Source organism: Raphanus sativus, chromosome 2 (genome assembly GCF_000801105.2).
Source record: "Raphanus sativus cultivar WK10039 chromosome 2, ASM80110v3, whole genome shotgun sequence".
Classification (NCBI taxonomy): domain Eukaryota; kingdom Viridiplantae; phylum Streptophyta; class Magnoliopsida; order Brassicales; family Brassicaceae; genus Raphanus; species Raphanus sativus.
This window is the reverse complement of record NC_079512.1, coordinates 12007259-12034989: the sequence shown is the minus strand read 5'-3', so window position 1 is coordinate 12034989 and position 27731 is coordinate 12007259. Positions and strand designations below refer to the sequence as shown.

Genomic DNA, 27731 nt, shown 5'->3' with positions numbered 1-27731 from the left:
GTTTTGGGGAAAACTTAGTGGCTAAGTCACGTCAGCTTAACGTCGTGCTTCTATCCCGTCGTGCTTCCAAAAATGTTATGCTTCCAAAACGACCGTCTGATCAATCCAAGTCACTTCTAAAAATGGTAGAGCAGCTTATCTAACTCCTGGTTCACTCACGATCAATTCTTCAACCATCTCGTACTTTGAAACTTCTCGATCGATCCTTATTGCATGCGGTTCGACCACTGAGTTGATGCTCGACCAATCTTCTATTTTCTCTGAACCATGTTAAGTTTGAAATGATCAAGACTCAACATTCCTCCTCATCCTTTGATTCCCAAAAGCTTGGCTTCAAAATCCAACTTTGTCGATCTCGACCATTTTACCCCTAAGGGCGGGTTATCACATTACAATAACAACCAACTTAATATTCTCAAAGTATACTCTCAAAACACAATCCCAACATATTTGCCTAAAACATAATTAATAGATCAGATAATATCAAATAACTACCAAACTCCGATTCCCATTCGAAAATATATTTTATTCAGTGGGTATATATACCTTTTAGGCAAAGATGTTGATAACACCGTGATAAAGAAAACATATGCAAAGAAAATGAAAGCTACAACAAAGCTATTATACCTTTCCGATATCAAGCCGTACAAACCTGAATGGTGGGTCCAAATCAAAGTCCTTCATACCTGGAAACATCGAAGTGATTATGGTGAGACCATGGAAATCGTTTTTGCTGACAAGAAGGTAAACAATTGTTATTTGCTTTTTCTACGTAATATAAATATCTTATATGTTAGTAGTTGATACCAAAATATCTTTAACCTATAATACTATGTTTTCATTATTTTAGGGTAACAAAATCCAAGCATCATGCAAGAAAAACTACTTGCTTAGTTTGGAAACAGAATGCCGGGTGGGTGAATGGATAAACGTTGAAAATTTTGTGCTGACTACAGCTACCGGTGGATACCGACCTACCAATCACCCCTATAAGATGTCTTTCATGAAGTTCACCTCCATTATTCATCCATATGAGTACAATAATATCGATATGTTCCTGGACTTAGTGGAGTTTGAAAACATATTGAGTGGACAGCTAGACAATAATCTCTTGATTGGTATATTATTGATTTTTCTTATCACAGTTTCTTTGATTATTGTTTATGGATATAACATTCATTTTCGTATGTTGTGGGGCAAGCCATATATATTGGTGAGAAGTTAACTCTGCAGTGTAGTGGTGGTAAAGAAAAAAAAGAAGATTGAATTCACTCTCAGAGACATAAAGTAAGTATTAAGAATTTGTCTAAATACTGCAATAAGAAATTATTTATTTTTTAAATGAAATGAAATGAAGATGAAACTATTTTGTGTTTATTTGTAGTGATGAGCGCATACCATGTTGTCTTTGGGGTAACTTTGCTGATACTTTGGAATCCTATATAGAAGAAGCACAATTGGGAGTGGTAGTGTTTTTGATCCTATTTGCAAAAATTGGATCTTTTAGAAGTAAATATTCTTTACAAATCTTATTTTAAATAATGTTTAAATATATTAAACAATTTATATATACATGTCTATATATGAGCTTGAATTTTATGTTATTTGTTGTGATTTAAGTAAACTCCAAATTTCAAATGCTTTTGATACCTCTCAATTACTGATCAATCCACCAATAGAGGAGAGTGCTGCATTGAAAGAAATGTTAGTCATTTTTCTTGACCCGTGCTTTGAAAGAGCGGAATTACTTTTTAGTTATCAAAAATATATTAAAACATATTAGAATTAGACATATTTTATATATTTTCACATTTCAATGTGCATAAATTTTCTTTTTGAAAATACATATTCTATATAATATCTTTTTTATTTAATTATATTTGTAATTATTTAAATTATTTGGTTTTATCTATTTTAATATTATTTTATTTTTTTAACCAAAACTTAGGCGATTACTTTTAATTAATTATTAAGAATGGATCAATGTTCATATTTGATATGGATATGTGGTCGAACAGATAGTCTGATCTGTAATTACTTAGTCTAACTTTAATAAAAATTGTTAATTAAAAATCTACCATTTAAATTTAAACTACGACCTTGGTCCGGTAAAAACTTAAAATACCCCTATCTGAGTTTAGGTTTAGTAAGCAGACGCATGAGTATTTGAGTTTGAATGAAATTATATGTACTTGTATTGTGGAATCATGTGTATAAATTCACTTGTTTAGTTCTATTTATTTTAATCTTTTCCTATTTTTACCAACACTTATGCGGTTATATTTAATTAATTGTTAATATGAAATCTATGTTCATATTTGATCTGGATTTGTGGTCAGGCAGTGACCCGTATATATTTTGGTCCAACTTTAAATAAAAACTGTTAATTAAAAATAGTATTTAAAGTTTAACATATGTTAATAACATTATTTTGTATAAGAATTTTATTACATAATTAACAAATTTTAAGCTGTTTTATTGGTAGATAATAATTTAATTAAATGAAAGTATTTTCAAAAGTAAGTAGGTTAATTTACCAGTCTAATATAAATTTATCATATTTAATTTATATAATACTTCTACTACTGTTCTGTAGCTTGATAGTAACAAACTCCAACGGTCTCACTAATTAACCGCCATAACGGCTCAACGGCCACAGCTCTCTCATGCCAGTTTGCTACTCTCCTGCCACGTAAACCTTGCTTCTTGAATGGTTCAGTTCAACATTGGGCACTTATCAAATACCCCTCCTCCCCCCCCCCCCCCCCAAAGCTTCGGAAATTGTCTCTGGTGATTGCAGGAACAGAGCCTTTAAACGTTGCATACCAGAATGCTCAACGAACGCAGGACTGGAAGGCAGTGAATCAGCACAAGGTTGCCACTATGAAGAATAAAACCATACTCTTGATCTCCTTTGCTTAATCATAAACTGCTGGTTGTAACATAGTTCCATGTAATATTTTAATCGAAAACTTCACTAACCCTTGTACTCTATTTGAAACTAAACCACCAATCCTTGCACAATTTCAGTTTCAGAGTAATAATAAACATAAATAAAATGAATTTTGGAAGAAAGTATATGAGAATAAAAATCTAGGGAGAGGAGTATATAAGCAATTGATTCATAGTATCATCAAAGGTAAATTTGTATTTGACAAAGTTTTGATATTTCTTGTATATAGACTGTAATTTCTCATTTAGATAAGTATTCAAAGGTTATTACTGTAACCAACACTAGGGAGCTTCATTTTTATATCCAATCGAACATTTTCATGGTATATTATAAAATGAATGTCATGAGTGATGAGGACATCAAGTCATCATCATAAAAGGAGAGAGGAACCAGGAGCAAATCATTGGAGAACATGAAACTGAGAAGAGCTAAAGAAGCAAACCAGGACATATGTGCAATCAAAATGCCATATCTTACAAACCAGGAGGAATTTATTCATGAAACTGAGTTTTCTGGATTCTACACTCAATAAGAGCACACGGAGAATTGGTTTCATATCAAAATGATTAATGGTTTAGAAGATATGTCATTTAAAAATCAAAGGTGGTCCGACTTGCCTTATTTGGATGATCAGGAGCTTATGTTATGTCAAACTCATTATTGGCATCCAGACGACTTTGTGCTACTTCTAAAAGAAATCTACACCACATTATGGAGCACCATACCACATTGGATCAGGCGGATCCCAATCACATACCCAGAAGATGAACCGGAGCTATTTATGGCAAGTTTGATTAGAAATTGGTTTCTCAATTCCAAACCAGGATTTGGCAACCTGGATTGATTTCCCACAAAACCAAAGAAGCTAGAAGACCTTAATGTATCACCAAAAACGCAGAGGACCACTTGGAGTATTATCTGGACTAACTTACGTTATTTGGAGGGGCCAAATACATATTCTGTCATAAATCTCCTCTTTTGCTTATTCTTTGGAGTCAGGAAGATTTATTGCACGACCAGAAGCACTACAAGACTTCACCATTACATGCCTAAACTATCAAGATTCAACAATCCCCTTCATCAAGCCAAATCCCTTTAAAGATTTCAAACGGCTAGTTTTTTATTTATGAAAGTTTCTGTTTATTTCTTCCTTTCAAGAGCAGTATATAAGCTCATTGGTATCCTCATTTGTAAGGCACGTTTTTATCTAAGTATTAATCAGTGAGTATTGTTTTATTTTCAAAGAAATGTGTCTTTTAGTTGTTCTTGTCTTTAGATTCATTTGAGAGATACATTTGGTTCTATAGATTTCTGGATTAGTTTTTTTTGTGAGATTCAAGCAAGTCTGGTTCGTCACTGATTGAGAGAGTCAATCACTATCATCCCCCTATCTATCCATCCGCTGCTGAAGAGATTCTGTTCACCAAGAGTTTCTAGCCTTTGATAGCTTAGGCTTGTATCAATGAGTAACAAATATATCCCACATGCAAATGAAAAATCTAAACATAGACAACTTTGTAACCACTGGTGAATAGAACGTCTTCCAATTGACATGTGGAAAATAGTTGAATATTGACCTAATAAAACCATCTAACTTCGTTAAACTATATGTGGTGTACATTTTTATTTTAAATTAGATTTAGCTTTAACATGCTAATGAAATATATTAATCAGAAAGATATTATATTTACACTATATATATATATATATATATATATATATATATATTTGTTTTCCATTTTTACTTTATTTTTCCTTTAGTGAAAATATAAATAAAAAAATTATTAAAAAATATTTATCAAATTCCTCATTAGTATATATAGCTCACATCCACACAAAAAATTTATCTTATCGCTCCCTTCTAGGGTTTAATGTATGTTGCACGATGAAGCCGCCTCCAAAAAATTTTCTTCGGGTATGTCGAATTTTCTTCTCTCTTGTGAATTCAATATCCTTAATTTAGTTTATCAGATCTTTACAGGATTTCAATTTTGATATCTTACCCGATATATAATAACAATTAATTGAAGTGTTAGAATATTTTCATCATGAAATTTTGTTAAGAAATCAAATATGTGGGTGTCTGTTTATTTGTCTTTTATATATATAAATCAATCAATAATGATTGATTTTCAAGATTAGGGTACAAAAATCAAACCCAAAATCCAAATCTGAACCCATTTCCAAAAGTCAAAATCCGTCGTCCAACTTGAGCATAGCACTAAGGACTTCAGCTATGTGATAATATCATATTGAAGCAAAAATTCAAGCGGGTATCCGAATACCTACGATTACTTAGCCTCATTAACTTATTCTTACCTAAATTTAAGTATGTTTATGTTTTCTAATGCTTTAAAGGATATTTAGATAATATGTATTGAACTTTTGATTGATTCATAAACTTTTTGGTGATCTGGATAGTTTTATGGAGTTTTCAGGCAGTTCATATACTTTAGGATATTTTGCTTTGGATTTGAAGGTAATTTCGAAAATCAAGTAACATTTGATCCAAATCACACCCAGAAAAGCCACCTGATATGAAACTACAAATTTCTGAGTGAAACTTATGACCTTAATATCAAAATCTCAAAATCCAAAAACCTGAGTTTCCAACTTGCATATGTGCTTCAATGTTCACCTCTATTTAACTCTTATTCAGTATGTAGGCATTCTTAATCATTAAAGCACAATAAATCTTAAATTTTAGATGCTTGATAATAAATAGTTGAAGTGTTCCAAAGATTTCTACCTATATATAAACCATTTGATATCTGGTCACTTTGATAGCAGTTTATTGCTTTATTACATTTTTCTATTCATGTGAAAAGTAGATCATTTGAGGTTTATTAATTAATCAGAGGTATTATGTCTGAAACTGGTTTGCAAGATATGAATGGGCGGTCAATATTTTATCTTGGTCTTGCTTTTTTAGTTTACTTACAAATGTTGTATGGTCTTGTGTTTTAGGAGGCTTTGCGTGAAACAACACTTTCGAAGGCAAGAGAATCAGCAATCTGTGCTCATAAAGTAAACATTTTTCTTTAATGTTTTATTATTTGTTATTTCAACTGTGTTATAAATGATTAGCTAGTTCTATTTGATCAAGAGGTGAACTCCAAAAAGAAATCATGTATTTAAAGTGATTTTATATTTTTTTCTTATTTAATTTTGATTTTCAGATTACAAGAGCGTCAACAATAGATGCTGATACAGTAAGTATTTTTTTCTAAATGTTTGATGATTTATTATTTCTTTCTTTTTTGAAAAATAAAATAAAATTTATTGGTCTATAAATAAAAAAATGACATTTAAAAAGAATCGAGGCTATAGAAAGAAGGGTGAACTTGTGAGATGACTATATTGAGAAAATATTAAGCAAATTACCATGTAATAAAGTAAGAGGCTTGGTGTGATAATATGACATGAAAACGGACCATTTTTTCCTTTCTCTGCGTGAATGTTTGCCAATACACTGCAGAAATATACTATACTATATTTGTTAGATATGTAGTATAAAACATAATAAACCAACATATTATATTTTAATGTAAATTGTTTATCTTGTTCAAATGTGAATGATAAAAATCATTAGAGAGAGATTATATTATTGCGATAAATATAATAGTATACTATAAGTATTAGCAAAATCTTGTTTTGAATATAGGTAAATCATGTGTATTATTCTATTTTAATATTGTTCAGATATAGTTTAGTATAAACTTTCGTTTGATAGTTTTTTTAAATCCGTTTAATTTTTTTTAAGTTATAACATATGTAGAAAAATTGTATTTTCTATCAACATAATTATTTGATTGAATTATATATGATACATATCAAATAAAATTAGGAGGGAGAGAAGAAAAAAACAAAAGAAATAAAAAGAGAAAAAAATGTATGTCTGCAAACGGTTGTGGTTGATCAAGGGTAGTTAGTGTTAGGTTAGTGTAATATTATACAAAATACACTGAATACTCTAGCCTACAGATTGTTATGTGAATAAACTTAGTTTATGTGTTTGTTATGTATATGTGCTCTAATTTCCCTAGAAATAATAAACTTAAGAATGAATTATTATTTCAAATGAACATGATTTGCTAGTTCTAGACTTCTAGTTGATGAAATTAAGTTTTTAATGATTTTTGTATCATTTTTTTGAAGTTGAAGTCATTTGTTACTGTCACTCATTCCACAAACAGATGGCTACAACAATGTTGTTTTGAAATCAATAACACAACTAGTGATTTTGTTCTTTTCTTCAATGAATAATGTCGTTCTTTAAATTTCCCCATTCCATAGTAGAAGAAAGTTTCACTGCTATCTATTCCATTCTCGAATCTTTCTCCTTAATTGTGTGATGCATCATAGTTATATTGAGAGGTCTTCCATTTTCATGGGAAGTTCATGTACACAAATGATGCATCACAGTGACTGTTACTATTATGATTGCTTGAAAACCATCCGTTTCTACTTCTCGTAATGACTACCATTGAAATGTTTAAACTGTATTGATTAATTTTGGATTGTACTCCTTATTTTTTGCTTTCTTCGTGTTGCCATGTTTTCCTTTTGATTTTCTGTTTAGATTTTTGGTCTTGTATATCTTCCTAAGTTTTGTCAAAAATTCAAAAATTAATAAAAAATTTTACATTTACTTACAAAGAAAAATAGTTTGATAGTTAAAAGCATTTTCTTTTCTTTAAAAGTAGTGGACAAAAAATATTCACGAAGTTGGGTTTTGTTGAAACGAAAAAGCTGAGCTGAGGTTTCATAAAATAATTTGATAGAAAGAAGGTCACGTGTCTTTCACGTGATTGTCTTCACTGTTTCAGACTTTTTTAGCAAAATGTTAAGGTTTGAAACTGTCGCGGGGGGTGGGATGGGGCGATACTGCTCGTTGTATCTATGGCGGAGAGAGACGCCGTGTCGCTATATCCACTAACTGACTTCCCTGTTTCCAATAGAAAACTACGGCAACACAAAGTTCTAGTCTTTGATACGTCGCCGTATGAGTGACATGGATATGTTTTTTTTTTTGAGAAAAGAGTGACATGGATATGTTGTTGCAGGCTAAACACTTAATACCAGCTGTGAACGGTTTGCATTGGCGAAACTCTCGGGAGATTCATGAGCTTCTTAACGACAACAAAGACTTCTGCATTTACTATCACGATGGAAAGAAGGTGCAATACACTTTCTGTGTGTTCTTCTCCACTTTTTTTTGTTGATACGTTACTGATTTTGACGTCTTTTCTTGCAGATTAATGTTGAGAAATTAGCAGGAGCGTTGCCTTTGCACCTCCTAGCAGAGATCAAGGCTCATGATAGAGATGTAAACTTTGAGTATATGTTGTCTGGGATCAGACTATTGCATACCTTGTGCGAGTTAACATCTCGTCACTCTAAACTTGACCAGGTTCGGTCTTTTATATTTCTGGAAAGAGTTGGAGTTTATATGTGTCTATGTAATGGAGTAGTAATTAGAAAAATGCATGTTTATGTTTATGTTTTGCATATTGTGGTAGGTCTTGCTTGATGATCATGTATTATCAGCTAAGATGCTTGACCTGGTGATCAATACGATGGTAGCTCTTGGCGGTAACAGAAAGGTTCTTGTCCGAAAAAAACTCTCTCTCTGTCTCTCAATTTGTGATTTTTGGAACCCTTGAATTCTATCCACTGGTGAATTCGTCTATTTTCTTAACAGTTTCTAAACGTCTTCTTATTTATTATGTTGTTTCAAACACTTTTTTTCGCGGTTCTATATATTCATCTCTAGTTCTTTTTTTTTCCAGGAAAGCTGGAAGTCAGATAATGATTCATTGGTAGAAGCTACAATGGTGGCTTCTACTCTTCACTTGTTGCACGGGTTTATCTCTCCTGAGTTCCAAGATATTGTTTTCGTCTTGCTTTCCCACCCTAAGGTATGATGAGCGTTACCATGATGTGTGTTTGAAATGCCAATATGTGGAAAAGAATATTCTTGTTGGAAATTAGGAAAGATCATGCTTATGCTTTGAGATGTTGTGTTCTTTCTATGTTAGGATTCGTTGATCTGATTCTTATGTTTCTCATCTAGGTTGATTTGTTTATAGAAACCGCTTTTGGAGCGGTTCACAATGTTATGAGATCTTTAACAGCGAAGTTGCTGTATCAGCAAAGTGACCAGCCGAGAAAGTTAGGTGTGAATCCTTTAGGGGGCGCTAACTTTCACTGCCAACAAGCTGAAGCTGCTTTGCAGTTCCTTCACTCTCTATGCCAAGAAAAAATGTTTAGCGAACACGTAGCTAAAAACAAGGTTTCTCTAATGCTTGGTTGTTAAACCTTGACATGCAACAACTTTAGATTAACTAGTCTCCTGTACATTTATGTTATGTTTATAATGTCACGGAGAATGATTCTCAAAAAAATAAAATTTGTTTTTTTTCCCTGGTATTTCACTCTCAGGAGCTGTGTGGAAAAGGTGGTCTTCTTATGCTAGCTGAATCCATACTCTCACTAGCTGTTTCACCTGGATTTGTTAGAGAAGCCAGAACAGTAGCTTCCATGCATAGAATAAAAGCAAAAGTCCTTTCACTTGTAAGTCAATTATAAATTATCATACTGTTTCTGTATTTACTCTCTGTAACTCACACAAAAGTTTATGTTCCTGCAGTTGCACCATATCTTTGAGGCGGAAAATGTCTCATTCCTTGACGAGGTTGAACGTGCAGGAAACCTGCATTTAGCCCAACCTATTGCTTCAGAGGTTAGTGTCTTAATAATTAAGTAGTTCTGCTCTAAAGTTAGTGTAGACTTATTTAGTGTTGATATACCCGTAACGTAGGTCCTTAGATTATTGAAGCATGGCCTTTCTGAATCTCCCAATGATAGTGATTCTACTGACTATCCAATGGGTTTTCTGCGACTTAATGCTATGCGCTTGGCTGATGTGTTCTCGGATGACTCAAACTTTCGACGTTTTTTTACTGATCATTTTGTAAGTTTTGAATACTTTCCTGCCTTTACAAAAGACTCTCGAGGTACTCAAGTTCTATGATTTGATATGTGATGGATGGATGGATGTTTAATCTTGTCTATGTAACAGAGTATGATTCTCAGCGCAGTATTTTGTCTATCTCATGAAGATTTCGTGTCAATGTTGTGCTCTTCTACCCTTTCTTCAAGGGAGGATGATGCAACACTTGACTACGAACTGTTTAGTTCAGCTGGATGTGCTTTAAAAGTATTTTCATCTTCTGGTATTTGGAACATACCTCAATTCAGGCTTAATTTCCAAAACAACCTCACCATGTCTTCCTACGCGCATCAAAGAACATCTTTACTTGTTAAAATCATGGCGAATCTTCACTGCTTCTCTCCTGGTATCTGCACAGGTGACTTCTTTGTCCTGGATCATATCTGTGTGGCAGGCATACCTTTTTTTAGTAAAAAAAAGGTGGTTTCACCTCTTTGCCGGGAACCCAAGCATTGTAAATAGTCCTTCCTAATGTGGATTGTACCCGGGTGGCGGAAGTTACAGCCGCAACCCCTTTACCACTAGGCCAACACAATGTTGGTAACAGGCATACTTTTTGTTTCTTACTCAATGAATTTTGCTTTTGAAACCCCGCAGAAGATGACAGGAACCGTTTCATTAATAGCTTTGTCAGTGGATTGCGAAAGGATCCTGTAAGCATGATGATTCAGTTGCCAAACTCTTCATATACTCCGGTGCCACAAAGAGCCACTAGTGTTTGTAGAAACATATGTGTGTAGTACCTTATACCCTGGCAAATCTATTGTTTCTTTCTTATTACAATGTGTGTTGAGGTGATGGATATTTTGTATTTGTAGGTTCTCTGTTGCGTCATGCAGAATACTTGATCGCTAGTACCCTCGATGTCAAAGATTTAATGATGTTGAGGTGATAGAAACTCTCAATCATTTTATAATTTACCTAGGACAAATAGTAAATGACATTTTTATATTTCCATTGATATATATATATATTTTATGTGGTTTGCAGGGTGTTTTGTAAACAGTTGCAACCGTTGATCCGTTCTGAGTTTGAGCTAAGTCAAGCTAAGGTGAATGTACTCTCTTATACATGGTTGTCACAACTGCCTGTTTAGTTTAACTTTAAAATGTAATCTTATGTTCTGGTAAGCAGCAGAGAAAAGAGCCGCTGAATCTTAACATTGAGAGAGCTTCAAAGGAACCTAATGCACGAGTGGAAGGTGCGGCGAGAGACTATGAAGTGAACGAGAATATGGAAATAGTTCCACGTTTGAAAGAGAGCGACGCAGATACGAGGAATCTTGAAACCAGTGGTTTTGATAGAAGCTCTAAAAGAGAGAATAGTTTAGTTGAAGATGGAGAGTTGGCTCAGGCTCTTACTAAGTTGTTTAAAGGGAGTGGATCTGGAGAGGTGAAGGAGGCTGGGAAGAAAAGGAAGCGTAGTATTATGAGTGATGATCAAATGGAGATGATGGAGACGGCCATTGCAGTCGAATCTGATATGCAGCGAGATTCAGCTTGGATAAGGAAATGGGCTGATAAGTTAAATCAAAATGTGAATTCTCAAGAATTACTAATCTTTTAAGTTTTGCAACCAGTACTACCAATCTCTGAGCTTGTTAACTATGTGGTTTTGCAGGGTCCTGGGGTTACAGCTTTGCAGCTGAAAAACTGGTACATGCTTGATTGCTTCTCTTTCTCAGCTACATAGAATTACTATTTCTTTATCTAACATTGCTAGTTTTTTTTTTGGTTTCAGGCTGAGTAACAGAAGAGCCAAACTAGCTAGAGCAAAGTCAGGGATAACAAGCAAGGGCAAGAAGTGAATTCTGAGGTTTGGAGTTATGAGAGTGACTTATGTGAAGAAGCTTCTGTATCAGACCCTGTTGATTTGACTTTGATCTTTACTTTCTTTTCTTTAACGGCTTAGAGATTCTCTTTTGGTCTAAATTGGAAATATTCTCTCTCATTTGATTTAGAATTGATAAATTACAAAATATGGGTCTCTCAAAGCATGGAATAATTTTAAAATTTTATACAAATGCTTTTTTATTTATTTAAAGTAGGCATGACATAAAAGTTGTAAATCTAAGTTCGAACCAACTCAAAACCAAAAAGTTCAATCCATACCCAGTAAGAAATATAAGAAATAATAGAATGGGTCTTATAGAACGGTACAAAAAAAATATCTGAATCCGAAATGGTATTAGCTGAATCCCAACGAATAATCCAAAAATATTTAAAAAAACTTGATTAAATCCAAAAACTGATTCGCAATTCCAAATTATTAGAAATATAAATATCTGAAACATAAATATGTACTTTAATATTCAGTTTTATATTTATTTTGAAATGATATTTAAAAGTAATTATTTAATCTTAAATAAGTACCTTAAATATCCATTTATATATAAATAAGTGTTCAATTTCTTATGTTTTGCTTTTAAATTTTGGATTTAACTTCAGATGTATCCGAACCTAACTGATATAACCTGAATCTGAAAGATATATGGTTACTTTATGGTTTTTAGGATGTGATACAAATTAGTACCAAAAACTATGTGTTATATCCAAAAAGTACAAATTTATCAGAACGACACCTACGATGAAATAAAAATTAGAACTGAAATTCAATATACCCAACTCGTATCCCAACGAATTCCCGAACACCCAAGCCTAGCTTAAAGTGTGTTTTATGTTTTTTTCAACTACTTTTATATTTGATAAATATTTTACATGTTTGTTAAAATAAACCATAAAACTATACTTATAAAATATCAATAATTAACATGTTCTATCATATCATTAAATATTATTAATAACTAGCTACTACTACCATGCAAACTAAATTAATGCATACCTAGCTGCACAAAATATATATTATGCATGACAACATCTCTCAACCAGTGGCAGACCCAAGATGTTCTTCTCAAAGCCCATATGAAAATTGGTAAAATTAAAATAAAAAGGTACCACTGGGAGTCGGACTCAGAATAGGAGTGTCAACTAGAAGGATTTTAACCATTTACGCTGCCGCAATAATTAAACATAAGCCTAAAGTAAATGTTTATATTTTTAAGGGGTTGCAGTTGACACTCCTATTAACCATGTGGGTCCGCCTCTGCTCTCGACTTGATGAAGTTATGTAGTTAACATCATGGGTTTAATTTCATTCGTACAAAAGTGATGTGGATGCCATAGATCGTTTAGATCTTCAGTTTTATCAATTAAAATTTGATGTACCTAACGGTAGTTTAAAAAATTAGATTTTGATCCGCGTTTAAAAGGGTACTATTTTTTTAACAAAATCTAATTTACAAAAGCAATATGTTATATAAAATTTGATAAGTAGTTTTTTAACATTTTTATTTTAGTGTATTTGAAAACATAATTATATTATTTTATTTATATTAAATATAAAAGTTGTATAAGATATTATTTAATTTTGTTTTTAAATTATTGTAATATGTTTTGTTATTAACTTTTAATAAAAAAATTGTAATTCGTTTGATTAATTGTGATATGTACAGATTTGATCAACTTTTTATTATAAAAATCATTTGATGTCCGAAATCATTTTTCCATTTTGAATTGTTCACAAAGATTTTCAATATTTTGTAGGTTCAACTTTTTAAAATCCTACTAGAGTTAATGTGCGGGTATTTTTTATTTATAAATTTTAAATTTTAATGTTATCATTAATATTTTAGATATGATATTTATATTTTAGTGTTATATATTGTGCAACTCCTTAACTTTATTGCTTAGGTTTTTATTATATTTAATATATATTGATTTATTTTATATATTTTATTTTAATTAATTGTTATTACGTTTTTGAGTTGGTACGATAATTTATAATCTGAAATAAGCAAATAAAAAATCTTTTTAAAATATGATTTTTGAAATATATATAGCTGTCAAATAAAAGTTTAACATATGTTAATAACATTATTTTTTGTATAATAATATTACATAATTAAAATATTTTAATCCGTTTTAATGGTATATAATAATTTAATTAAATGAAAGTATTTTCAAAAGTAAGTAGGTTAATTTACCAGTTTAATAAAGATTTATCATATTTAATTTATATAATACTTATATTTTAATTAAAAAAGATTATAAAACAAATTACAAAAATTTATATTTTTTTTTATAATAAAACTTAATTAATATGAATTTAAAGTAATAATAAATTATTAATTACAAAATTAATTGATGCTTTATTTAATTAAAATGTTTTGAAAGTTTAATAAGATTTTGTTAGATTCTCTCTTAACAGATTTTGTTATAACAAAAATAAAATAAAATTTAAATTTATAGTCAGAACAAATTTATAATTTACTTTTATTGATTATTGTGTCATACTATATTATGTAATTAATAAAATGGACCTACTATGACTTTTGTATAGTAGATAAAAAGTGACTCTATTTTAATAGATTAGATGTGATCTATGGGAGTTTTGCAAATATGAATCAAAACTTGAATCAAATTTTGATGTTGTGTTGTAGAATGGTTAAAATATTTTAGGTTTGTGTAGTAGAATGTTTAAAATATATTTTCGATGTTGTATCAATAACTTCAATAATGTCAAGTACCATTGGAAAATAATATTATAGACATCAACATATTTACCAAATTATTTTCCTTAACATCTTTTCAAGTTTACAAAGAATTCACAACTAAAAGAGTACACATAGCAATCATAAACAAACCATAAACAAAAAAATTACAAATGAAGACTGAGACCATTCTTCGACATAGATAAGTTTGGACTCTACTTAAGTGAGATATTATCGGTCCAGAAGACCCCACTCCAATATGTTTAATTAACTAAAACTATATTATACATTGCTACCATAATTAATCTTATTTATTTCTTTGTTTTGCATAACCAAGTTAAATACAATAACAAAATTAACTTGATCTAATTCTAAGGCGGACCAAAATAATTTTGGTCTGTAATTCAATATATGCATAATTATGATTAATTCGAAAACATTTAAACTCTTATACTCTAAATCAAATCTATAATCAGAGTAGGAACAAATAATTACGTTTAATAATATTCTATTTAGTTTTATAGATATAAATTATGATATATATATATATATATATATATATATATATATATATATAAAGTATTAACCAATTGTTATAATTGATTATTTCTTGAAATTATATGCGTGTATGTTTTCAAGAATTATTGTTGTGTTTGATTTATGTAACTATGAATTTGTCACATTTTAGGTTGTTTATTTTCTTAATTATTTTAAAATGTATATATCAAAATCATGAGTAATTCAATAAAATACACCTATAAATTTAAGACAGTAAACCAAGATTAATACAACTAACAAAACTAATCAAAACTCTAACCTGATTAGAGTTAGAAAACATGATTTAACTAAGAGAAGAAGAAACAATTCCACATATTCAAATAGTAACCAAACCTTCATCGGGAATTCCGCCAGCTTTAACGTTCATGCATTCATAAATTAATAGAAGTGACCAACTTTAACGTTCATGCATTCATAAATTAATAGTTAAAAGACAAAAGAGACATTAATTAATTTACTTAAGGAGTCCTAATATCTATTTCATCGGGAATTCCGCCAAAATATGCCATGTTTTCTTGTAGTAACGGCCGTATTAGCATCCAAGTTATTAAGAACGAAGCTAATCTCCAAACCATAATTTCCACCTCCGACCACAAGAACATTTTTACCTTTAAATTCACGTCCAGACTTGTACTGATTTGAATGCACAATTTGACCAGTGAAAGTATCAAGCCCTTTAACCGCTGGAACGTACCCTTCTCCGTTCTCTCCAGTCGCAACCACCACAAACTACGACCAGTTAGTTTTGGAGTTTGTGGTACTGCTTAGAGTTTCTGGTGGTTGCGACCGAAGAAAACAGAAAGCATTCTCTTATGGCGGTGAAAGGCTTGATTATTTCATTGGTGAGACTGTGCAATCAAGTCGGTATAGCATGTACGTGACTTTAAAGGTAGAAATATTTTTGCTGGAGGTGGAAATTCTGGTTTGAAGATTAGCTTTGATCTTAATAACTTGGATGCTAATACGATCGTTCTGACTAGAACTCCAGTAAGTAAGTTAATTAATGTGGATTTTTTTTTTATTTATTAATTTCTGAATGAGTGAACGTCAGAGCTGAACATTTTTATTTCATGTCCAATCGCAGTTTAGATTTATTTTTTTTCAGGGTGAAAAAATTACTAATATGCCTCTCAACAATAATTGATGTTTTATTTATTCATGGTTAAAATTTTGTTTGAATTTTTGAGTTTTGAGCTCTATTGTGCATAGAATCATATGATAATATGCTAATCGCTACAATCTTTGGCTAGTTTATTAAAATATGGTTATTATCAATGTCCACAACTTTAACAAAGAAAATAAATATCTTATTTCTAAAAAAAACGCTTAGAATCTATAACTTCTTAATATTCTTATTTTTTCATTAACATATGTCATTATATTTAATCCATTCTCTGAATTTGTACATGGGCATGTATTGACCAAAGAAAATATATATTTGGACAATTCCTGCACTGATGACTGGAGTTCTCCCAATAAATGATTTGGTGGCGAAAATACCTTTTTTTGGTCGGACGAGCAAATACTTGGAAGGATCTCCATACATAATAACCATACCTTAGCTATCAACATCCCCAATTTTGTCAAGCATAGTCACCGGAAAATACTTCAGCAATGACATCTCCAATTATACATCTTCTTTGGTCAATACATGTCTCTTCACAAATTCAGAGAATGAATTAATGGCAACCGAAAAAATAAGAATATAAGAAGTTACATGTTTAGTGTTTATTATTTTTGAATTTGATAATATTGGATTGATTATTTATTGAATTATTTGTATTATTGTTTCAGTCAGGCTATCTTTAGTGAACAGTGTAGGATATTAGATCTAGGAAAGCGTACATTTGCACCCAAAAGGGTAAACCTAGTTTGAGGTTTTTCTAAGATTGTGATTCGTGGTTGATTGAGATAGAATATTGTAAGCCTGATTTTACTACTGACTGTTAATGTTTAGGTGGTGGTAAAACTACAACATGTACCAAGTATGTTTATTATCATTAGAAGATAGTAACAGACCAGCTCTAGTGTGAGCCGATACTTTCAGGGCTGGTGCTTTCGACCAGTTCAAATTCCGGAGTTTGTGGTACTGGTCGGAATTTCTGGTTGTTGCGAAGATAACATAGATCAATACGGCGGTGAAAGGCTTGATACTCTCATCGGTGAGCTTGTGCATTCAAGTCGGTAAGTCCTGACATGACTTTAAAGGTAAAAATGTTCTCATCTGAGATGGAAATTCTGGTTTGGAGATTATCTTTGATCTTAAGAAACATATGAGTAATTATTTCTTATTAAAAAAAATCAAATTCTAAACAACACTTTGACATACAAGAGAAGTGCGTAGCTTTAACATTTATGCATTAAGATAAAAAATAAAAGCAACATTAGTGAATTCATGCTTACCGGAGTTCTAATGAGAACGGCCGTGTTACCATATAACTTATTAAGATCATAGCTAATCTCCAAACCCGAATTACCGCCTCCAACTTCAAAAACGTTTTTCCCTGTAAAATCACGTCCAGACTTGTACAGACTCGAGTGCACAATCTCACCAGGGAAAGTATCAATCCCTTCCACCCCCAGAATATAGGGATCTCCGTTCTCTCCAGTTGCAACGACGACAAACTCCGACCAGTACACCTCGGTTTCTCCGGTCACTGTGTCTTCGCCTCTACCCTCCACTTGTTGTGGAGACATCGAACGTTGACAACTTCACAGTTCGGTTGTATCTAGGGTTTATGTTGAAACAGGTGACGTAAGCGTCAAGGTAGTCGATGAAAAGCTCTTTGGGCATGAAGGTTGGAACTTCGGGAACATGCGGCATGAAAGGTAGCTGACAAAAGTTTTTGGCTAAGTGAATTTTGAGACGGTCGTAGGTTCATTTCTTCCACAGTGATGCATAGATGTTTTCTTTCCGAGGATCACATTTGGGACTGAGTGTTGGTTGAGACAACCCGATGTTGCTAAACCAGCTGGTCCAGCTCCCATAATCACCACTACCGTCTCCATATCTATCTCGTATTTTAGCTTTGGTGGATTTTCTTTTGCGCGTTACTGGGAGATGTTCATTGTATTGTTATATAGAGTATCAGGACATGGTAATGTGTGAGCAAAAAAAATGAAATATAGAAGAGAAAAATACCAAAATAGCACCAAACCAAATTTTTGTCATAAAAATAGCATCACAAGGAGGAAAATGATCAAAATAAGTTTTATTGAAAGGTAAATGTACATTTATAACCCTTGAGTTAATTAATCTATACTATTAAAGCAGAATCCCTCATAGGATTCTGCCCTTAAGTTTTCAAGTTAATTACATGTTTCTGCCATTGCCTTTTTTTTAAGAAAAAGAAATTTTGCCAATTATTTTAGACTAATCAGAACTCTTCAAATTTTACAGCCTAGCAAATCTATTTAAGACCATTGCCGATTAAGTCCAGCCCTTTTTAAAATCCAAACAGAAATTAATCTTCAGCCCATCGAATCATCTTCTTTTTTTTTGTCAAATCCACTACCCCGAAATGAAAACACTAGCAAAGATAAATATAGCATACAGATAAACATAAATGTAAATCAATGTTCATAATAAGCTTATTTAGATGATCCATGACACATACATATATTTTGATTTCTTTGCAAAATGCAATATATAATGTAAATCAATGTTCATAATAAGCTTATTTAGATGATCCATGACACATACATATATTTTGATTTCTTTGCAAAATGCAATATATAATGGCGGACACTTTAATCAAACCAGAAATATTAAAATATATTTGACCACAAGTTACTATGGTATATTTCAAAATTTTTATAAGAATATTAATTTAAAAATCTAATGAATATATGTATTTAAAAATCTATTTACTTTTAAAAACCAAAAAAATTTATATATAGTTTGGATACCATATATATTACTACTTTAATTTATATAATTTATATAAACCAAAAAAATTAATATATTACTTTGGGGTGCCAATGTCTTTTCTTCCTTTTTAGTTTAATTATAACGACTAGATACCAAATCTATTCCAAGTATATTCTTTAACCTATTCCGTATATCATCTCCTATTATAAATTTAAAAGTTAAATTATATATGGCAAAGCTTCACTATTTTATAACTATATTAAATGTTACCCAAAAAATAGAAAAAGAAGATTATACGATTTTCCTAAAATCACACTTCAAAAAATTACATCTACTCATATTGCTTGTGCAATACTCACAAAATATATTGGGATTTCGAAATGTTAATTGAACCTTCATAATATTATCAATTATTGATATCAAATCAGAACCCATAAAATCTCGGGAGATACGATCTATGATTATGCAACAAGTTACACGGAAAACCTAAACACCTATCCCTTCGACCTCTTCCTCTTATAAATAGCAATCACCTCTTCCTAATCTAACCGACACCGTCAAACAAAGAAATGGCTACACAAAAGCAAATCCGAACATTGAGTGCTTCTAATGGAAAATTGACCTTTCAAGACTTGAGGCCCCGGTACACTACTAAATAAGTTCATGTGAAGGTTCTACATTCTTGGGTCCATAACATTCAAGGTGAAACCATGGAATTCATCTTGGCTGATGAGAATGTAAGCAACCTTAACTGCCTATTTATGGTTTCGAATATATATATATATATATATATATATATAATATTTAAAAGTGCAACTGTGTTCTTAATATTTTCAATCTGTTTTTTACAGGGGTGATAAGTTTCACGCAACATGCAAACAGACTTACATTGAAAGTAAAGGGAGGCTTTCTTCGGTTGGAGTATGGCGCAACATCCGGAATTTCCATGTTAGAATCAACAAACCATGAGCATTACTCAATCCAATCAAACGAAAAATCGGATTAACTGTTGATTATTTATCAAAGAAAAAGAAAGAAAAAATAATTCAAATTAGATTTAACCTTTTGTTATCTTTCTCTGCCTTTTACTATTCCGTTGAATAGATTGGAGTAGGTAAAGTCGAAAACCATCTCGGCCTCATCGTTGAAATCACAGATGGCTACAAATTTGACATGCAAACATTTCTGAAAAAAAAACAAAAGTATATATTTATTGATGTTAGAGATTTGTAAAAATAGAACTACACAATCTATATAATATATATAAAAAAGAGAGGGAATATTACTGTCTATAGATCGGAGAAATTCAGTCATCGGTGAATCTATAACTTCATGTCTTTTTGGTTTTGCAGAGGGAGTTAGTTTTTTTTTCTCGATGCAGTTTTTGGAATAAACAAATTGAATGTTGTCGATAGACAATAATGTGACCGTGGGCTGGGCCTTTAAAATTGATTGGTATTAAGTGATCAAATATTACTAAAAAGTCCGAATATTAAACCACTAGATGAGAAAAAAATATTATAGATAACCCAATTCAAAATAGATTAATAAAGCCAATTTATAATGAAGAAATATATTCAATTTATATGCACACTCTATACATATAATTTTTTATCAGTTACATTAAATAATAGAAATTTAAAAAAATTCCAAAAAAAGTTAGTCCAAAAATAATAGAAATTAAAAAAGAAAAATTATCATTTACTTTTGACTATTTGTATATATTTTCAAATATTTTGGAAAAATAAAAAAGTATCTTATATATTTTGGATATTTTTAATATACACTAAATCTAAAATAATCAATATATTTAGGTATATATATCTATTTCAGATACATTAGGGTACCAAAAATATTTAGGTTCGGGTCGGGTTGGTTTCGGTTCTATAAATACCAAAATTTTGAACATGTTCAGATATTTAATAAATTTCGGTCCGGATTCAGTACTACTTTTTCGGATCGGGTTCGGTTTGGTTTTTTCGGATCAGGGTTTTGTGCCCAACCCTAAATGGTACAAGTGTCGTCTATTTTTCTTAGATTTTTTTTTAAAAACCGAGAGAAATTGAGATTAATTGACAACCATGCAATTATACATAATTATATGAAAGTTATATATCGGCAATTCATATTGTAACAAATAAACCATACCTATCTGTAAACAACAAAGTAAACATAACTATACTGTAATTAGTTTACAAAAATTAAATTGAAATATATATTAGCAAGAATTTAAATTTCTTTCTAATTAGATTTTAACAATTAAAAATTCCCGCGCTTTCAAAGCGCGGGTCAAAATCTAGTTTAAGACTTAAGGTTTAGAGTTAAGAGATGTGATTTTAGAAATGTGTTCAAATATTTAAAAACAAAAAACAAAATTAAAATTTTCAAAACAAAAAAGTGGTATTTTAGTCATTTTATCTTTTGAATGCTATTTTGTGACAAAAAAATTAAAAAATGATATTTTAAAGAATTGCCCAATATAAAATCTGTATATATTTTGACACTTGTAAACCAATGCAAAATGGTATTTATTATTGCTGAATGTTTTGGAGCTATTTACATAATTTCTAGAGAGAATTCAGTAACTTCAGTTAAAAGTTAAAACACAGACGAGCACGTATAAACGTTACGAACTTATAAAAAAAACATTACGAACTTAAGAGCATAAGAAAAAAAAAAAAAAAAAAAAAAAAAAAGAACTTAAGAGCATAAGAGCAACATTAGTAATGGATATGTTAAACTGAGTCTCTACCTAGAGATGGCAATTGGGCTCTCCCGTCCCGTCCCGTCCCGAACCGCTGCGGGTTCGACTTCTGGCGGTACACGGCGGGCCTGTCCCGCGCGGGATGCGGTCCTTAAACTAGCTGTCCAATCCCGTACCGCGAAATATGCAGGCCTTCGCGGGCCGTCCCGCGGGACATCGAGTATTACATTGCTTATTTCTACATGCACAAACAAACATAGACATGAATTGATTTTCATCTTGCACATGATCGAATATACTCTTATAAGATCAATACATTAAACTTATACAAAACAAATGTATTTATTATCATTTATGATGACTTGAAGAAACTCTACAGTGCAGATTAGAGGCACTTAGGAGACCGGAAGCATCATCGATACTGAAACCACCATCAATGGAATTCCATAGTGTCTAATCTCTCTCTCTCTCTCTCTCTCTCTCTCTCTCTCTCTCTCTCTCTCTCTCTCTCTCTCTCTCTCTCTCTCTCTTCTCTCTCTCTCTCTCCTCTCTCTCTCTCTCTCTCTCTCTCTCTCTCTCTCTCTCTCTCTCTCTCTCTCTCTCTCTCTCTCTCTCTTCTCTCTCTCTCTCTCTCTCTCTCTCTCTCTCTCTCTCTCTCTCTCTCTCTCTCTCTCTCTCTCTCTCTCTCTCTCTCTCTCTCTCTTCTCTCTCTCTCTCTCACTCTCTCTCTCTCTCTCTCTCTCTCTCTCTCTCTCTCTCTCTCTCTCTTCTCTCTCTCTCTCTCTCTCTCTCTCTCTCTCTCTCTCTCTCTCTCTCATGTGAAAGCATAAATGGAGACTTAGTATTGCTGTAAATCCCGCGGTTTAACCCATCCCGCTTTCGACCCGTTCCGCTTTGAGCCCGTCCCGCTTTGAACCCGTCCCGCTTTGAGCCCGTCCCGCGAGGCCCGCAATTTTGCGGGCTTATCAAATGGAGGTCCAATCCCGCCCCGCAGCAAGTCTTTACGGGCCAGGCCCGCGGTCCAGGTCCTTGATTGCCATCCCTATCTCTACCTATTATTATATTTAATATCAAAAGCAATTAAATTGTACAATTAAAATTTATTGTGTTATAACTATTTTAACCATTCTAAATGGACACCGGAGAATTTCATGCACAACTGATTCTTTAGTAACAAGCGATTTTTACTTTTTTCATATTCTCTCTCCCACTTTTTATTTTTTTTATTAATTATTTTGGAAAGAGGTAATATACGATCACTGCAAGTGTTCAGAACATCATTATCCTAAAGATCCCTTAAGAATCTCTTGATTAATTTTTAATACTATCTATTCTATTAATTCTTCAACATGTCCAATTGATATTAGTTGTGTCCAATATATAATTTCTACAAAACATACTTTTTTAATATAACTGCAATGAAACTAGCATAACCACCACATTAATCCGTCTAATAATAGGGTAACCGCCTCATAAACCAGCATGACCACTTATCCATGCAGTTATTCATTACAAACAGCAATTGAAAAATATGCGAATATATAGGGGATAGATAAAATATATTACGTCAGTTTTTTCTATTTTTTCTAATAATTGGACCAAATCTATTTTTCTGAGTATATATCTAAAAAATAAGAACATTTCAGGAATCAAATCTATTATTCTAAAGTCAATTTTGATGCATTGTGTTGCATTGCGTATTTGTATGGGCTTTTAAAATATCTACTGTTTGAAAATTATTTTGTCTAATTGAGCTTAATTAGATATTAATAATCTACATTATTATCAAATAATTTCTATAATTTGTTATTATCTTTTAATAAAATACCTACTTAAGTTTGGAAATAAAATGTGGGAAATTAAAACTGTTATCATATATGAAACTACAAAAAAATATAACATATTGCAAATTTTATGAATAAAGATTAAAAATAATTTCCCAAACGTATATGACACAAGTACATATATATGAAACTTGATATATTTAATATACTTACAAGAATTATCTATTCTATTAAATTCATATCATGCAAAAATATGATTATAAATTAAAGGGCGATATATTTTTGGCATAGCAATTTTGTAAGTTTTTGAATAGGATTAAGTAGATTTTTTTACTCGAAGGGAGGGTATATTTTTACTTATATCATGCAAAGAATACATTTTCTTAATAATTAAACAAGAATTTGGCATAATAATTAATTAAATTTATAAAAAAAATTTTAGAAATATAAATTTTAAAAATGAAATTAGTATACTTAAACTAAAAGTATAAAGTTAATATTTTTTTCAGATTTTAAAAATTTTTGGTCAGTCTTCGGGGCGGGTTGGATTTGATATTGATTTTCAGATATAACACTTTAAGAACCGTTTGAGTATATATACTAGGTCTAATAAAGTATGAAACTTTATTTTCGAGTCGATTCCGAATCGGTTTTCTTTTTTTATATGAATATTTTTGACTAATTATGTTAGCTAATTACAAGGAAAATATAATATGTTGCAAAAACTAGGAATAAAGTTTAAAAATAATTTTTGAAATGCATATAGCATAAGTGTATAATTATGCAATTTAAACTATTTAATATAGTTACCAAAAATTATATTAAATTAAATTTATATTAAATGCAAATATGATTATAAAAACACAAATATATTACAAAAAACAAATATGACTAAGAAAACAAAAATATAAAAATTAAATATTTCAAAAAAATAAAATAAAAAACATATGACCCACCCTTTTAAAAATTTATATTATGAAACGATAATTTGGGCTTCGAATATTGTTAACCGTTCGTAACTTCCCTATATTTCTGTTTTTATGTTCAAATAAAAAAACAAATAATTTGGACTGAATATTGACAAAAAGACGAAGCCTTACCATATGATACATGTACATACTTACAAAACTTATCTATTCTATTAAATTCATATCATACAGAATATGATTATACAAACACACAAACATAAAAATTATGTTTCTTTGAAAATAAAATTAAAACTAAAACTAAACAACTAAAATTAAAATTAAAAATTATTATCATGATCCGATATTCTACAGATTTTAGTTTAACGGGTTTTAAATAGATTTCTACATTTGGACCCGCCTTTTTATATATTTTTAGTTTTATATTCTTTTAGAAATTTAATTTTTATATTTATATGTTTTAGTCATATTTGTGTTTTTCATTGTATAACATTTCTCTTAATAATTAATAGGAGGTTTTAATCATTGTATTAAAATAGTTTTACCATACATATATCAATATGTCATGTTTCTATTTTAATAGTATTGACTAGATTCGGATTCGCCTTTAAAAGAGCTGGTATATTTTTTTGTTTTACATATTTTAGAAATTTAATTTTTATATTTATGTTTTTAATAATATTTATATTTTTCTTTGTATAATATTTCTTTTAAATAATTAATAAGAGGTTTTAATAATTATCGTAAAATAATTTGACCACACATATATCAATAGGTCATATTCCTGTTTTAGTATATTGATATTATATAATGAAAAAAACGTAAATAAAAACATAAATATAAAAATTAAATTTATAAAAAATGTAAAATAAAAAATATACCCACCCTTCTAAGGGCGGGTCAAAATCTAGTTTAAGTAGTAAATTTGGTTAAGAGACCTAGTTAAGAACTTTCAACTTTTATGTCTTTTATTGCAAGTATTTTATTAAAAACTTATTAAAAAATTAAACATTGTAAAAAAAAATACATTACAGAGCCAAAAGGAAAATTGAAAATGCTATGCACAAAGTGATTATAATCCTAAGCTTAGTTAGGCAACAACAACAAAATTTACCTCCCTGAGATCATCTTCGTCAAGCCCATCAGGAACATTGTAGCTCCTACCAAGCTTTTCTTGAATCTCAGAACTCACATCCATCATCTCATTTTGCAAATTCTATATAAGATAAAGATTGAAACTTAGCAAGAAATAAACACCAAGATGTTGAAGAAGCAACTTAAACGTACATCGATATCTTGAATCTGCACGGTCTTCATCATCCCTTTCAGCTCCTTGTTCGCAGACTTCCCTGCATTTTGAAGCCCTATCAAAGAAAGTTCCATCTCTTGCTTGAAGAAGAGGCTGCAAAGAGCATCATTACCGGAAAAAACAAGTGAATCTGTGTTCTCTCAGCATCAAGACATAACTGTCTACCAACATAACTAATTTTCCAACAATTATTTAGTTTCATAGAAACCTGTTGTTGGATACCATGTTCCTTCAAGAAGAAGAAAAAACAAAATTTCCAACTATATGGATTTGAAATCTCCTTCATGAACCACATTTATGGCACTAATCATTTGAAAGGTGCTCTCGTTCTTAACTGGACATGGTGCTAACTAGAAAGACATTCCCTACTCTGCCAAGCATAAACGAATCATGATCACCATTCTGCTAACTAGAAAGTACTCATACTCATAAACACAAAACCATCGTAGCTTACTGATGTCCTCAGAAGACAATAACCTAGTGATATAGCTCCATTTGTATGACTAGTAGATCCTTAAACTTTCAAACCAGCTTCTTGAATGTCACAAGCTAAGAACTTGCAGAAAGGGAAACAGAAAAAAAAGTTAAGAACTTTACCAAGTAGGGAGGATCTGCAACAATTATATGGAAGCAATGTTTCAGCTGAAGTGGCAACTCTCCAGTTTCGTTGTAATCATAAAACGTGAACTCACTTCCATATCTCTCAAACCTCATATCGTACTCCAACAGTTGCACCTGGAGACTCGGATCCTTCTTCTGCCTCCTTTATTCGATGAACTTGCAACAAACAAAAAAACAGAATTAAAATTGATCAATTACGAAGAACACAACAAACAACAAACAAGAAAAAGATTAATCAAACAACAACGGAGTCTCCGACGATGGAGATAGTTATACATTTTTTATTCACATGTCTTTTCATGTCTTTTTATATATTTTAAGTTCTTTTCTTTTAGAATGTTGCAATTTGGCCAAACACTTGTTAATTGTGCATTTTTATTTTTGGATAGGTCACAAAATTTCTAATCGTGACTATAACCTCTGATTAATGCACAAAATGACTTTATAAAAAACTAAGAATATAAAAATGGTCTGAGAATTTTAGGTATCTAATCTTTTTTTCAGTAATAATTTGATAACATATTATATTAGTCACTAAAAATTCAAGATAAATAAAAGATAAAAAATAATATAAATATATTTTAAATATTTTATTTAATCATAACTAAAAATAACATAAAGTTTCACTATTTATTATTTTATACTATTTTCTATTATTTCATTTACAGATTATATATTTATTTTATCATTAAGAATCATAAAATAACCAAGTAAAGAAGAAAAAGTCAGAGCACAACACATACAACACATGATCTAAAAATAAAACTTCTATTATCACAGTGGAAAGCAAAATACCATAATAACACTAACTCAATAAAAATCTGGAGTCGAAAGGAGATCAAGAACGAAGACTAACTTACCTCACCTTACCATAAACTTTCTTGGCCTAAACAAGCAATGTTCATAAAAGGGTAGAAAGATAAAATACAAGATAAATCATTCTCTGAACAAAAGGAGCGTGATCAAGCATCAATACAAAGAATCAAAAAGGAAGGTGATAGGAAGAATAATCACAGTAAGACATAAATCACCACAAACGAGGAAGACACATGCTTAAAGTATTGAAAACACAACCATCAGCTAAGAGATAAGAAGCACAAACAAGGCGCCCATGCCAGTAGAGAACCATAAAATTTTGGATAAAAGGGATCAAAGCTCCAAAAAACTAATTATGTACACCTATACCGAAGGAAGTAGGGGAAAAAGAGAAACAGCATGAGAGAAGAAGAATGAAAGCCAACCACCGAAACCAGAGTCCAAGCTTGAGACTAGAAACAAACTTTCAACCCACAGAGCATACACAAAAACACTACCCTAACAAAGAGTGGCAAACATGTTGAAAATGAGAGTAACTAAAGACGCGAGCAGAAATAAAAGCTGCAACGAGATAAGAGAATAGAGAGAGAATGGGAAACATCACGCACAAAATCAACAAATCGTG

General features: G+C 31.0%; 1 protein-coding gene, 2 long non-coding RNA genes and 1 pseudogene across 5 annotated transcripts; 2 read left to right on the top strand and 2 right to left on the bottom strand.

The window, feature by feature from the left end:
• Positions 1-603: 603 nt before the first annotated feature.
• Positions 604-2983, top strand: LOC108841056 (uncharacterized). 2 transcript variants are annotated; one of them, XR_008937991.1, is made up of 5 exons: positions 604-744; positions 851-1118; positions 1202-1287; positions 1385-1509; positions 2597-2983. It is a non-coding gene; the product is annotated as an uncharacterized LOC108841056 (long non-coding RNA). The 2 variants fall into 2 exon arrangements; XR_008937990.1 differs by having other exon boundaries at positions 605-744; positions 851-1287.
• A 4938-nt stretch (positions 2984-7921) lies between these two features.
• On the top strand, positions 7922-11579 carry LOC108841385 (nodulin homeobox-like). The gene is made up of 13 exons (XM_018614146.2): positions 7922-8133; positions 8211-8366; positions 8476-8559; positions 8746-8874; positions 9030-9248; positions 9398-9529; positions 9606-9698; positions 9777-9929; positions 10038-10326; positions 10566-10700; positions 10787-10856; positions 10959-11058; positions 11103-11579. Exons 1-13 carry the CDS (start codon positions 8002-8004, stop codon positions 11532-11534), a joined length of 2124 nt encoding a protein of 707 aa, XP_018469648.2. The 5' UTR covers positions 7922-8001; the 3' UTR covers positions 11535-11579.
• A 5749-nt stretch (positions 11580-17328) lies between these two features.
• Positions 17329-18111, bottom strand: LOC130494578 (probable indole-3-pyruvate monooxygenase YUCCA10; annotated as a pseudogene).
• Positions 18112-21679: 3568 nt separating this feature from the next.
• On the bottom strand, positions 21680-26783 carry LOC108834458 (uncharacterized). 2 transcript variants are annotated; one of them, XR_008942872.1, is made up of 4 exons: positions 26267-26783; positions 25648-25762; positions 25475-25576; positions 21680-21888 (listed from the first exon to the last, which is right to left on the bottom strand). It is a non-coding gene; the product is annotated as an uncharacterized LOC108834458 (long non-coding RNA). The 2 variants fall into 2 exon arrangements; XR_008942871.1 differs by lacking the exon at positions 21680-21888 and having other exon boundaries at positions 25308-25576; positions 26267-26729.
• Positions 26784-27731: the final 948 nt, after the last annotated feature.

Bases quoted from the DNA above. Each gene is read 5' to 3' on its own strand.
- LOC108841385 (XM_018614146.2), top strand. From the start codon at position 8,002: ATGGATATGTTGTTGCAGGCTAAACACTTAATACCAGCTGTGAACGGT. The intron at 8,560-8,745 runs GTTCTTGTCCGA...TTTTTTTTCCAG, and splicing joins CTCTTGGCGGTAACAGAAAG to GAAAGCTGGAAGTCAGATAA. The intron at 9,249-9,397 runs GTTTCTCTAATG...TTTCACTCTCAG, and splicing joins AACACGTAGCTAAAAACAAG to GAGCTGTGTGGAAAAGGTGG.